Source organism: Entelurus aequoreus, linkage group LG04 (assembly GCF_033978785.1).
Source record: "Entelurus aequoreus isolate RoL-2023_Sb linkage group LG04, RoL_Eaeq_v1.1, whole genome shotgun sequence".
NCBI classification, from domain to species: Eukaryota; Metazoa; Chordata; class Actinopteri; order Syngnathiformes; family Syngnathidae; genus Entelurus; species Entelurus aequoreus.
The window spans coordinates 27,548,505-27,563,067 of NC_084734.1; the positions used below are offsets into that span (position 1 = coordinate 27,548,505).

Here is a 14,563-nt window from a genome sequence, read left to right on the forward strand (position 1 = left end):
ATGGACTGCCAAGTAAAGGTAAAGCCGTGTGCTTAATTTGTAGTACACATGTTGCTGTGTTTAAAGAATATAGTGTAACGACCTGCTGAAGTTGATGTTGTCTTGAGTTGCGTAAATGAGGAGTGAGGATATGTGCGTGTGGAAGGGACGAGATAAGTTGAGCTGTGTTAGTATAGCTTGCTCAGTAAAAGTTTAAAAAGAGCGTCAGACTTGGTGTGCACTTCTTCTGGACGCTACAATTGGTGTCAGAAGTAAAACTTTGCGCATACTGCGCTGCTTAATTGTGTGCGCGGCCTGTTACGTCATCGAAAGGTGAGAGAGAGAGAGAGAGAGAGAGAGAGAGAGAGAGAGAGAGAGAGAGAGAGAGAGAGAGAGAGAGAGAGAGAGAGAGAGAGAGAGAGAGAGAGAGAGAGAGAGAGAGAGAGAGAGAGAGAGAGAGAGAGAGAGAGAGAGAGAGAGAGAGAGAGAGAGAGAGAGTCTACAGGTGCCATGGGGAATTCCGCCCTCAATGAAGACTCCAGGTTTGATGCCAAGGCGAACTGGGAGGCATTTCATCCCACTTCTGACATCAATTGTAGCGTCCAGAAGAAGTGTACACCAAGTCTGACGCTCTTTTTAAACTTTTATTGAGCAACCTATACTAACACAGCTCAACTTATCTCGTTCTTTCCACACACACAGCTATCCTCACTCCTCATTTACGCAACAGCAACGCTTCCTCCTTCTTCGCCAATCACCTTACAGGCGTGCTACGTTCACAACCAAGAGGATGCAGGATAAAGTGACAGAAATTTAAATTTTTGCATGGTATTACACATCAGGAAGCGTTGTGTAAGAAAGTGTTAAAAATAAAACCATCAAAAGCCATCTGCTTTTGAATAAAGATAAGTTAGGTTAAATGAAAATATTATTATTTTTTATCTTACGGTATATCAAAAATAATTTAAGCAAAATTTAATTGAAATATTGTCGGTGTGGCCCTCCAGCAGTGCTCGGGTTGCTCATGCGGCCCCCGGTAAAAATTAATTGCCCACCCCTGCTGTATAGCCACCGAATCCATCTGATTGTCTAGTTAGCTAACATATATTACCCCCCCCCCCCCCCAACCCCCCCGCCGCCCCCCCCCCCCCACCCCCCCCCCCCCACACACACACACAATCTGGACTGTGGTCCTAACTTTTACCCCTGTTGGCTTTACAATCTTATCTTCATCATTATTTAAACTTTATGTTATTCAAGTATGACATTTTTTAATTTAATTAATTTAATTGACAAGCAATTCTATTATGGTCATACTCTTGTTTGCTAGCGGCTACGATTTCAGTACTATTGAAGATCTTTGCTCCTTCTCAACTCTGTGATATTCTTTTCACAAAATACAACCAATAGTACGTTAATGTTAAATCTTACTTGTGAAAAGTAATCCCCCGATTCCTATTTTCAACAGTCCGCTCATTTGAGCAGGCATCTTTGTTTTCTACCTGTCAACTGTCAGTTTAGGCTGCTCGCCGCCCGACTTAAACAAGTTGAAAAACGTATTTGGGTGTTACCATTTAGTGGTCAATTGTACGGATAATGTACTGTACAGTGCAATCTACTAGTAAAAGTTTCAGTCAATCAATCAACATTGATTCTGTAGTGTATTGCATTAAGACTACAATCTTGAGTTGATTTTGTGTTTATTTGGAACATGCATGCATTCACAATTTCCAGTTTCTCCATTCAACATGTTCGAAAATGAGTAGGATGAAGCAGAGCTTATTTAATCCTGCCCCTTTTCCTTTACATAGCAGTTGCTAACACTTTTGTTCACTTTCTGTCTCAATTCGTTAACAATATACTCCAAAAGTAATAACAATAATAAATAATAATTGGTGAAGTAAGTTATATTTCATATGGTGAGATGAGTAATATTAACTTGAAAATGAATGGATTAATGAAATAAATTCAGAATGTTTATCATGGTTGTTCTGCTTTGTACTTTGTAAACACTTTAAGTTTGAAGAGTTTCTTGAAGTGGATCATATTAGTACATTGTTTGATTTATTTGCTTAATCCATTCCATAATTTAATTCCACATACTGATATACTGAAGGTCTTAAGTGTTGTACGTGTGTACAAATGTTTTAAATTACATTTTTCTCTAAGATTATACTTCTCCTCTTTTGTTGAGAAGAATTTTTGTTTATTCATGGATAGCAGGTTATAGTTTGCTTTGTGTATAATTTTAGCTGTTTGCAAATTCACTACGTCGTGGAATTTCAGTATTTGTGATTCAATGAATAAAGGATTTGTATGTTCTCTATATCCAACATTATGTATTATTCTAACTGATCTTTTTTGTAACAACGTTAATGAATTAAGTGTACTTTTATAGTTATTTCCCCATATTTCTACACAATAACTCAGATATGGCAATACTAGCGAGCAGTTGAGAATATGAAGTGATTTTTGGTTTAGAACACGTTTTGCTTTATTCATTATTAATGTGTTTCTTGCTACTTTATGTTGTATATTTTTTACATGAGATTTCCAGTTCAATTTATCATCAATCATTATACCTAGAAATTTGGTTTAATTTACTCTTTCAATTTTTATTCCGGCTATTTGTATTTGTGTTTGACTTTCTCTTCTACTGTTACCAAATAGCATTATTTTAGTTTTACTGAGATTCAAAGATAGTCTGTTTTTGTCAAACCATCTTTTTAATGTGTTAATTTCTTCTGTTATTATTTGTTTTATCTTCTGTGTGTTCTCTCCTGAACAAAACACTGTTGTATTACCGCAAATAATACTAACCTTAAATATTTTGTAACTTTACAAATGTAATTTATAATATAATAATATTGAACCATTTTGGTCCTAGTATTGATCCCTGAGGTACACCACAGGATATATTTAGCGTTGTAGACGTGTGTTCACCTATCTTCAGGTCTTGTTTCCTGTTCGTTAAATAACTTCTAATCCAGTTTAAGACCAACCCTCTGATGCCATACCGTTCTAGTTTTTTTAATTAAAATATTGTGATTAATTGTGTCAAATGCTTTAGTTAGATCCATCAACACTGCTGCCGCACATTTTTTACTATCTATTGCATTGGTAATTTCTTCTGTAATTTCAATTAAAGCCATCGAAGTTGAAACATTAGCTGTTTATCCATATAGGTTCTCAGAGAGTATTCTATTTTTGTTTGTGAAACTCTCTAATCTGTTATTGAACAGTTTTTCAATGATTTTAGAAAATTGTGGAAGTAAAGAAACAGGTCTATGATTTGTAAATTGGTGTTTGTCTCCAGTCTTATAAATTGTTGCATCTTTAGCTATTTTCATTTTGTTTGGGAATTTGCCTGTTTGAAATGATAAATTGATAATATACGTTAATGGTCCTGAGATCTCTTTTATAACCCTTTTTTATTGTTTCCATATCAATTCCATTACAATGAGTTGAAGTCTTAGATTTGCATTTTTTCACATTATTGAGGAACATTGAGTTGGGATTTCTATCTATGATACCATTATAGTCCTCAATCAAAACTGGGTCTGGAATCCTTTCCTCCAATTTGGGTCCAATATTTACAAAGTAATAATAGAAGCTTTCAACTACTTCCTTTATGTTGTCATTATTTTTGTTTCCGTCTGAGAAGTATTGGGGGTAATCCCTCTTAGTGCCATTTTTAATAATGCTATTTAGGATGCCCCATGTTACTGTTTTTGTTCCTGTCTAATAATTGACTGTAATATTATATTCTACATCAGGGGTCACCAACGCGGTGCCCACGGGCACCAGGTAGCCCGTAAGGACCAGATGAGTAGCCCGCTGGCCTGTTCTAAAAATAGCTCAAATAGCAGCACTTACCAGTGAGCTGCCTCTATTTTTAAATTGTATTTATTTACTAGCAAGCTGGTCTCGCTTCGCTCGACATTTTTAATTCTATGAGAGACAAAACTCAAATAGAATTTGAAAATTTAAGAAAATATTTTAAAGACTTGGTCTTCACTAACTGACAAAGAAACAGATAACAGATTTGGTGTCCAGTTCAAAGTGTGACATGATTTATTTAAAAATTTGAGAGTTGACTTTTGTATTTTACATGAGTTATTATTTGTACAAACATAATGCAAAGTAATTCATGATTTGTTAAAAAATGTCAGTGGTTAGCTAGTTAAAAAGGGATATTGTGATTTCACAAGACTGTCTTAGAAGTGATCATTTGAAAATGTTCAATTTGAAAAATGTGCACTTAGAGAAAATATAAAAATAAAGTGTTGCATATTGATATTTATCTGTTTCTATATATATTTATTGTGAGAAATCATTAAGATGATCAGTGTTTCTACAAAGATAAATATCATTAATTATTAATAACATAGAGTAAAGGTAAATTGAGCAAATTGGCTCTTTCTGACAATTTATTTAAGTGTGTATCAAACTGGTAGCCCTTCGCATTAATCAGTACCCAAGAAGTAGCTCTTGGTTTCAAAAAGGTTGGTGACCCCTGTTCTACATGTTCGTAGTATGTTAGCTTGTTTTTATACTTTTTGTACTTATTTTCTGCCACCGTAGTTCTTTGCGTTATACATTTTCTATATAATGTATTCGTCTTATTACAAGCATTTATTGTATCCTTTTGTCATCCATCTTTGCAGGTTTCCACCCTCTTTGACCCGAGGACCATCCTTCCACACAGCAGCAGCAGCACTTTCATCAACACCGTCGCCAGTCAGTTATATTATTTGCATCCTCACGTTTGCAATGTCAGTCCATGTAATTATTTCAATAATCACAAGAATGTTATTTTCAGATCACGATCACAGAACAGCCGGACACACTTTTCCAGAAGGTGACCGTGTTGGTTAAAGGTCACGATCAGGGTGTCTTGGATAGCTATGAGTACTTTGCCACCATGGCGGCAAAAGAGCTGGGCATCACCGTCAGCAACTTGTGAGTCTTTGTTGAAGGACTTTTTGTATATTTGTGCAGAGTTTTAATCAGGGCTGTTTAGATGAACAATTTGCTGCACATTAAAATGATAAAAAAATGTAAAGAAATTAAACCAGTTGCAGTCAGGTGCCACCGTACTAAGAGGCAGAACGATTTGAAGCAGTGTTTTTTTAAACTGTGGTACGTGTACCACTCAGGCTCCTTCTAGTGGTACGCCAAATATATGCTTAATTTAGGGGTCCCCAAAGTAGGTCGCCCAAATTTACTTTTAAAACATGGACCAGAAGTTTAGGATGCCACCTGATTAGCAAGGTCCACAGCAAATAGTACTGACCACATGCTTCACACAAGTGAGTGTTGCACAAACTCAGTATATAGGTCAGACCTGGGCATTGTACGGCCCGCGGGCCGCATCCGGCCCTTTGCGCATCCCTGTCCGGCCCGCGTGAGGCCAATCATAAATTACAAAATACATTTAAAAAAGTATCTATGTCGAGTGTGCAATACAACGGTGCTGCTTTTGTTTTGAAAAGCGTTATTTGTATTACTTCCGTGTGGACGTATGCGCGTGTGCGATTGTGAGTGAATTGAACGGCGCAATAACAAATTACAAAATAAAGTTTAAAAAACATCTATGTCGTGCGCGCAATACAACTGTGCTGCTTTTATTTTGAAATGTGTTATTTATGCCGTATGTCCGGAGGGAACCTGTAAGTGAAGGTGCATAGAGACAAGTGATGAGACGCTAAAAAAAGAAAAGTTGATGAGGAATGGCGTGTTTCCAACAAGACATGGACTGCCAAGTATTTCTTTACATAAATTAATGGTAAAGCCGTGTGCTTAATTTGTGGTACACAGCTTGCTGTGTTTAAATATCATTTTAATCGCCACTACACGAAGAAACACGAGGGAAAATACCGGGATGTGTCTGATGAAGCGCGCGCAAGGGAGGATGATGCGTTGATGGTAAAACTGCAAACCCAACAAGGACTTTGTGCCATATTTCACACCCCCAGAGATGCAGCCGTCAGGACAAGTTTCGTCATTTCTCACAAAAGCGCCAGAAAAAGTAAGGCGTTTTCTGACGGAGAGTTTATTAAGGAGTGCTTATTGGACTTTGTTGCGCTGATAATGCCCGGAGACATTGACTGTTTTTCGCTAACTTTGGATGAGAGCTCTGATGCAGTCAATTAAAGAGACAACCACAGGTAATGACTTGTTCACAGAGGTAAATGCGTGTTGGGACACGCTGGCAGGTGTGACAATCCAATCCACTTTATTTATATAGCACATTTAAACAACAAAATGTTTCCAAAGTGCTGCACAACAATATTACAAACAATATTCAAATATTATCCTTAGCTCCACCAATGACTGAATAAAAAGAAAAAACAATTACATATAAAACCAATATAAAAAACAATATAGAATAGATATGATTAAAAACTATTTTTTAACAACAGATGGTTGTCCAAATCTGATGGGGAAAAATGTTGGATAATGCAGGATAAAGTGACCTTAAAAAGCAATCTGCTTTTGTATAAAGTTAAGTTAGGTTAAATGAAATTATTATTATTATTATTATTAATTATTATCATCATTATTATTTATCTTATGGTATATCAAAAATAATATTGAGCCAAATTTAATTGAAATATTGTCGTGTGGCCCTCCAGCAGTGCTCGGGTTGCTTATGCGGCCCCCGGTGAAAATTAATTGCCCACCCCTGATATAGGTACTAATTGGACAACCAATTCAGCTCCCGCCATCAGTGTGTGAATGGGTAAATGTGGAAATACTGTCAAAGCGCTTTGAGTACCTTGAAGGTAGAAAAGCGCTATACAAGTATAACCCATTAATCATTTATTTATTTAAATGCATGGTCCAATTGAAAAAACAATGTAGAACATTAAAATATGGGATACAAAAACACAATTTGCCCTCTGAACTATGTGAACATTATAAAAATGTCTAATAGACTTAGACAAACTTTAATGATCCACAAGGGAAATGGTTATAAGGATGGAAAAGGATAATGCTCACAAGGGCACAAAAAGAGTGTGACAACAAAAAGTAAAAAGGAGACCAAAAATGTACCATAATATATGACAATATACAATAGTACCACACTAGAGATGTCCGATAATATCGGACAGCCGATATTATTTTAAATGCTTTAAAATGTAATATCGGAAATTATCGGTATCGGTTTCAAAAAGTAAAATTTATGACTAAAACGCCGCTGTACGAAGTGGTACACGGACGTAGGGAGAAGTACAGAACGCCAATAAACCTTAAAGGCACTGCCTTTGCATGCCGGCCCAATCACATATCTGCGGCTTTTCACACACACAAGTGAATGCAAAGCATACTTGGTCAACAGCCATACAGGTCACACTGAGGGTGACCGTATAAACAACTTTAACACTGTTACAAATATGCGCCACACTGTGAACCCACACCAAACAAGAATGACAAACACATTTCGGGAGAACATCCGCACCGTAACACAACATAAACACAACAGAACAAATACCCAGAACCCCTTGCAGCACTAACTCTTCCGGGATGCTACAATATACACCCCCCGCTACCCCATACCCCCCCACACCTCAACCCCGCCCACCTCAACCTCCTCATGCTCTCTCAGGGAGAGCATGTCCCAAATTCCAAGCTGCTGTTTTGAGGCATGTTAAAAAAAATAATGCACTTTGTGACTTCAATAATAAATATGGCAGTGCCATGTTGGCATTTTTTTCCATAACTTGAGTTGATTTATTTTGGAAAACCTTGTTACATTGTTTAATGCATCCAGCGGGGCATCACAACAAAATTAGGCATAATAATGTGTTAATTCCACGACTGTATATATCGGTATTGGTTGATATCGGAATCGGTAATTAAGAGTTGGACAATATCGGAATATCGGATATCGGCAAAAAAGCCATTATCGGACATCTCTATACTACACAATTGAAAATACACCCATTTAAAACATTTAGTACAGTGGTCCCCAACCACCGGGCCACGGCCCGGTACCGGTCTGTGGATCGATTGGTACCGGGCCACACAAGAAATTAAAAGAAAAACAGCCAACAGAGTACAGCCTCTTGCAATTGGCCTGGTGTACAAAATACACTTCACCACAAAAATACCCATGTACCTGTCTGGATACTTACAAAACGTAAAACATATCCACCACTACAACGCCAGAGGTAGTTCTACAAATTACGGTCAACCCAGATTTGATTCCAAAAAAGGTTGTAATTCGTTTGCCTGATACACCACCTAGATGTAGAACTCCCTACCGATGTAGGGTTGTACGGTATACCAGTATTAGTATAGTACCGCGATATTAATGAATCATATTCGGTACTATACCGTCTCTAAAAGTACCGGTCCCCCCCACCCATCGTCGTCACGTCATGTCATTGCTGGTTTACGAGCCGACGAGCATGTTCGACAACGCACAATCACAGAGTACTTACAAGCAGACACAGTGTGTAGACAGAAAAGGTAGAATGGACGCATTTTGGCTTAAAAACTAACGATAAAGGTGAAGCTAGAACACTGAAACGCCCTCAGGAAGAGGTGCTTTAAGACATGGCCAGCTAGCTAGCGGCTAAAGTCCATCCGCAGTTAGCAGTGTTTTAGCTACTTCTAAATCACTAATTCTCGCCTCCATGGCGACAAATAAAGTACGTTTCTTACAGGTATCATCCCTGCAGGGCGAAGAATAGCTAAATATGTTTCAGTTCACACCGTAGGAGGATACAATAGCTCACCGGCGTCACAATGTAAACAAACGCCATTGGTGGATCAACACCTAACATTCACTGTAATGATACCAAATACAGGAGGCGATACTACTATGATATCGATATTTTTTAGCATCACAAAATCCATCCATCCATCCTTTTTCTACCGCTTGTCCCTTTTGGGGTCGCGGGGGGTGCTGGAGCCTTTCATTTAAAAAAAATTATATTATGTTTATAAACTCAGGAAATACGTCCCTGGACACATGGTGACTTAAATTATGACCGTTGTATGATCCTGTAACTACTTGGTATCGGATTGATACCCAAATTTGTGGTATCATCCAAAACTAATCTAAAGCATCCATACAACAGAAGAATAAGTGATTAGTACATTTTAACAGAAGTGTAGATAGCACATGTTAAAAGAGAAAGTAAGCAGATATTAACAGTAAATGAACGAGTAGATTAATAATTTATTTTCTACCACTTGTCCTCAATAATTTTGACAAAATAATAGAATGGAAAATGACACAATATGTTACTGCATATTTCAGCAGCTAAATTAGGAGCCTTTGTTTGCTTAATTACTACTAAAAGACAAGTTGTCTAGTATGTTCACTATTTTATTTAAGGACACATTTGCAATACGAAACATATGTTTGATGTACCGTGAGATTTTTTTGTTAAATGGTAAATGGGTTATACTTGTATAGCGCTTTTCTACCTTTTTAAGGAACTCAAAGCGCTTTGACACCTACTTCCACATTCACCCATTCACACACACATTCACACACTGATGGCGGGAGCTGCCAAGCAAGGCGCTAACTAGGACCCATCAGGAGCAAGGGTGAAGTGTCTTGCTCAAGGACACAACGGATGTGACTAGAATGGTAGAAGGTGGGGATTGAACCAGGAACCCTCAAGTTGCTGGCACAGCCACTCTCCCAACTGCGCCAACAATGCAATTTTTTGTGGTCCCCTTTATTTTAAAAAGTACTGAAAAGTTTCGAAATACATTTTGGTACGGGCACCGGCACCAAAATATTGGTATCGGGACAACACTAATCTCATGCTTCCTTCAAAGCCGCTTAAAAGCCACTTACAAGCGGAGGCAAATCGTAACAGAATAAAAAAAAGACTTTCACTTTTTATTTTATTTTTTAAAATTTATTTTCCTGCAGTATTGTCTTTTGAATGTTACCTTCTGCCCAGCACTGTGTTTTCTGTATGTTTGCTGTATATTGCTGAATTTCCCCCAGGGATCAATAAAGTACTTTCTAGAGATGTCCGATAATATCGTCCGATAAATGCTTTAAAATGAAATATGGGTATCGTTTTTTTTTGTTTTGTTTTTATTAAATCAACATAAAAAACACAAGATACACTTGCAATTAGTGCACCAACCCAAAAAACCTCCCTCCCCATTGACACTCATTCACACAAAAGGGTTGTTTCTTTCTGTTATTAATATTTCTGGTTCCTACATTATATATCAATACAGTCAACAGGGATACTGTCCATAAGCACACATGATTGTATTTTTTTATGACAAAAAAAATAAAATACCATACCCCCTCCCCCCGTGGGACAAATTTTCAAGCGTTGCCCGGTCCGCAGTTACAAAAAGGTTGGGGACCACTGATTTAGTAGACCTGATGGGTAATATATGCAAAACGCTCTCCGCACTTGGACATTTTTGATGCATTTTAGTTGCTTGAGGGACATTGATAGAAAATGGATGGATGGCAAGATATTTCTGATGGATTACAAAACCTTTTAGAAGGTCAGGGAAGTCAACAAAGTAGGAATGGTTCACATACTCTTAATAGTCAATGTTTTATCGAATATACTTCATATATGGGACGGCGTGGCGAAGTTGGTAGAGTGGCCGTGCCAGCAATCGGAGGGTTGCTGGTTACTGGGGTTCAATCCCCACCTTCTACCATCCTAGTCATGTCCGTTGTGTCCTTGGGCAAGACACTTCACCCTTGCTCCTGATGGGTGCTGGTTAGCGCCTTGCATGGCAGCTCCCGCCATCAGTGTGTGAATGGGTGAATGTGGAAATACTGTCAAAGCGCTTTGAGTACCTTGAAGGTAGAAAAGCGCTATACAAGTATAACCCATTTATCATTTGATCATTTATTGTTGTAGTGGCAGGCAAACTAAAGCCTGGTGTATACCTTCGCGTCACGTAACTTGTGTAGGCGACACGGTCATCCCCCTCCCCCTGCAGCTCGCACATGTTGCCAGGCAATCTTAATCGGCCCACACATTCGGCTGGCGGCCAATCTTTTCCTACTCGCTGTGTGCACATATTGGCGGGCAATCTTTATCTGCGCGCATATACTGTATAAGGGTGGCGGGCATTCTTTTGTTTGATGATGAGCAGCCAGGTTCCAGACGTTCATGGTCCTTCACTAAATGTAAGTCATTTTAGTTACAATTTTTTTTTTTTACACAAGCGTGTTTAAAGCGTTTGCCTGCCAACACAAGAACCAGCGCGTTCATCTGTTTTGAACATTATTTCGGTCCCACCATCTTTTGTTATTCCGCCGTGATTCTAGTTCTACTCAGTCCAGGTCATTTATTTGTTGTGCAAATACTTTTAAAAGGCACACTGTGTAATATTTTTAATTATTCTGTTGTCAGCAATATAAAGAGTGGATTTGAATGAGGACCTAATCAACTTAAATAAAAGGTTTATGAATATTACAATTGTACTTTTTTAAAGAGGAAATGTGACAGTTTATTTTTTTTAAATAGATCCTTATTAGATGCTAACTTTCTACACAATAGCCACTAATCTTCCTATAAATAAAATCTCGACAATACATACTGTACGTAGAAAAGACACTCAATAACATATGCCTATAAAATGCTATACATAATCAGTACTACAATCCATCATATATAATAGTTTATCTAGTGGAGTGTATGTTACAAACATATTATATTTTAAAGTGTAAGATTGTTGGCCTTGTTGTAATATGAATAGTAAAAAAAAAAAATACCAGCAGGTTTTTTTAGTAAGCGCTTATCGACATTAAACCATGACAGATTGTGGTGCATACTGTCAATACTAGTCTAAAGTGGGCACTTCAATGCCAATCGTGCGGGCTTATTTTGCATAAGTTGGAGCTTTTGAATATCTTTCTTCGGAGCGCATGACCAAATCACGTCGGAGCAATAATCGAGATAACTGTAAAACTTGCTTAATTGAAAAATATGTCATAAAATAGGCACGTCTTCTAATAACAGAAACAGTCCTGCCCATTTTAGACACAATCTCATTTATATCACAATATAAAATTCAATTGATAATTTATGGTTAACCCTAACCGTTCAGTTTCATGCGCCTGCTCCAAATAATTATTATTTTTTAAGAATAAGTGACAGAGGCTGTACATTTTTAATGTATGTTTATGGCCCATAATCATATTTTGTTTGTTATTTAGAACATGCCTATTACTGTCAACAAAACTGGATACACAGTCCAGTTCTTTTTGCAGTAAAGTGAAGTGAATTATATTTTATATAGTGCTCTCTAGAGACTCAAAGTGCTTTACATAGTGAAAGCCGTTATCTACATCTTTAAGCTACATTTAAAACAGTGTGGGTGGCACTGGGAGCAGTCTTCATCAACGGCACAGCGGCGGAGATAGTAAGCAGCACCAAGTTCCTGGGGGTGCAGATAACTGACAATATAACCTGGTCCCTACACACCGGAGCTCTTGTAAAAAAAAGCTCAGCAGCGCATGCACTTTTTGCGTCGGATGAAAAGAGCACAGCTCCCTTCCCCCCATTCTCACCACATTCTACAGAGGCACTATAGAGAGCCTACTGACCAACAGCATCTCTGTCTGGACTGGAGCCTGCAATGCCTCAGACTGGAAGTCTCTCCAGAGAGTGGAGAGGACAGCGGAAAAGATCATCAGGACTCCTCTTCCTCCTATCCAGGAGATCGCAAAAAGCCGCTGCCTGACCAGGGCTCAGAAAATCTGCAAAGACTCCTCCCACCCCCACCAAGGACTGTTTTCACTGCTGGACTCTAGAAAGAGGTTCCGCAGCCTCCGAAGCAGAACATCCAGGTTCTGTAACAGCTTCTCCCCTCAAGCCGTAAGACTCTTGAACGCATCATAATTTAATTATCCCCTCAACTCCCCCCAAAATGGATTATCTCGCTGGAATAAAAAAGACAATATAACATACATCCATAAACGTGGACGCATGTGAAAAAGTGCAATATATTTATCTGTACAGTAATCTATTTATATATATTTATTTATTTTATATATATATTTATATATGCACCTTATTGCTTTTTTTATCCTGCACTACCATGAGCTCCTGTAACGAAATGTCGTTCTTATCTGTGCTGTAAAGTTCAAATTTGAATGACAATAAAAAGGAAGCCTAAGTCTAGTCTGTCTAAGGTGGGTAAAGTGTCTTGCCCAAAGACACAACGGCAGTGGCTCGGATGGCGAAAGCGGGAATCGAACCTGAAACCCTCAAGTTGTTGGCACTGTCGCTCTACCAACCGAACCATGCCGCCCCGTAGTGCAGTACATCACAGTAAACTGTATTTGTATTTTGCGCCAACTGTTGCAAGTTGTCAGATGTACTGTAATAGATTGTCAGAAATTGTCTTACAAGAAGATTGACTCCATATCTGGAATATATGGAACCGTGGTAAACTACTATGGGAGCTAGAGCTGTTCCTGGGGTAGACTGACTGTTTTATGGGTGCCACCCCTGAAAAAAAAGAAGTACATGCCACTGTCTGCAGTAGAGAAATTCCCTGAAACGTCTCTGGCAACGCATTTCAGCCAGTTTGGTGGTACTCTTCCGCATGCGCAAAGGATTGATGAATTGGTAGTGACAGAACAAAAGTCAATATAGAATACGCTACACAGCACATTGGTTCTCTCAGTGGAAAATTTGAGTGTACAAAAAACACCCTGACTGAGCAGTCGAGCAACAACAAGTACTATACTGTCACTTTGTAAGGATTTTGCTTTTCACCGAAAAACTTGCATTTTAAACGACCACAGTAATGTAGATACATGTTTGTGTTCCCTCTGCTGCAGCTTTGAACCCCCCAAGGACATAGAGAGGCTTACAGTACTGAAGTCTGTTCACATCTACAAAAAGCACAGGGTTCAGTATGAGATGAGGACACACTACAGGTGCATTGAGGTGAGATTATAGCAGCCCACGGTATTATCATGTATCGGTAAATTCTTCAAAGTTCTTTGTTGGTAGCTGTCTCATCTAACAGGCTCCACAGCACAGGTGTATCTGGAATACATCCAAAGAAACATTCCAGAAAGCATAGCCATGCAGGTGACAAAAGTGAGTCTGTACCAAAAACACTGCACATTGAAGTGTTCTTTTGTCTCATACATGTGGTTTCTTGTTAACAAGACTGCAATGGAGAAAGTTCCAGACCATATCACAGAGCCCATGTGGAACGATGAGCCCGCTGAGGAAGCCCGGCAGAAGCCTAGCCAATAGCATGCCTACTTGTCACGTATTGTGTCAGTGTGTGTTTTAAATAATAATAAATGCAAATATTGACAGTGCAGTCCCAGTTTTTTGTATTGATATGTTGTAAAATAAACAGTACCAGCACACATGGGTTCTTGGCAATATTTTATTAAGTCATTCAAATTATATGCAGTTCTGTGTACTAATTATCAACACATACATACCGTATTTCCTCAAAGAAAGGCCAGGTGTGGTTATTTATTATTTTATTTACTTTCTCTTGAAATTCCAGTGTTAACTGTTGAGCTTAAAACACATACCCTACATGGGTTAGCCATTGTTGTAATGTTTACTGCCTTGCATATGATTTAAGATTG

The 14,563-nt window shown here is 38.3% G+C and overlaps 1 protein-coding gene across 2 annotated transcripts in view; it reads left to right on the forward strand.

The window, feature by feature from the left end:
- The window catches only part of mrps10 (mitochondrial ribosomal protein S10), a 16,180-nt gene extending 1,848 nt beyond the window's left edge, over positions 1 to 14,332 (forward strand). Inside the window, exons 3-7 of one of the 2 annotated variants that reach the window (XM_062044483.1) lie at positions 4,647 to 4,719; positions 4,802 to 4,941; positions 13,787 to 13,895; positions 13,978 to 14,051; positions 14,124 to 14,166. In XM_062044483.1, the coding sequence (XP_061900467.1) occupies positions 4,647 to 4,719; positions 4,802 to 4,941; positions 13,787 to 13,895; positions 13,978 to 14,034 (379 nt within the window). In that variant the 3' untranslated portion in view covers positions 14,035 to 14,051; positions 14,124 to 14,166. Of the gene's footprint in view, positions 1 to 4,646; positions 4,720 to 4,801; positions 4,942 to 13,786; positions 13,896 to 13,961; positions 14,052 to 14,123 lie in introns of both variants that reach the window. The other variant, XM_062044482.1, reaches the window with a different exon arrangement.
- The last annotated feature ends 231 nt before the right edge of the window (positions 14,333 to 14,563 follow it).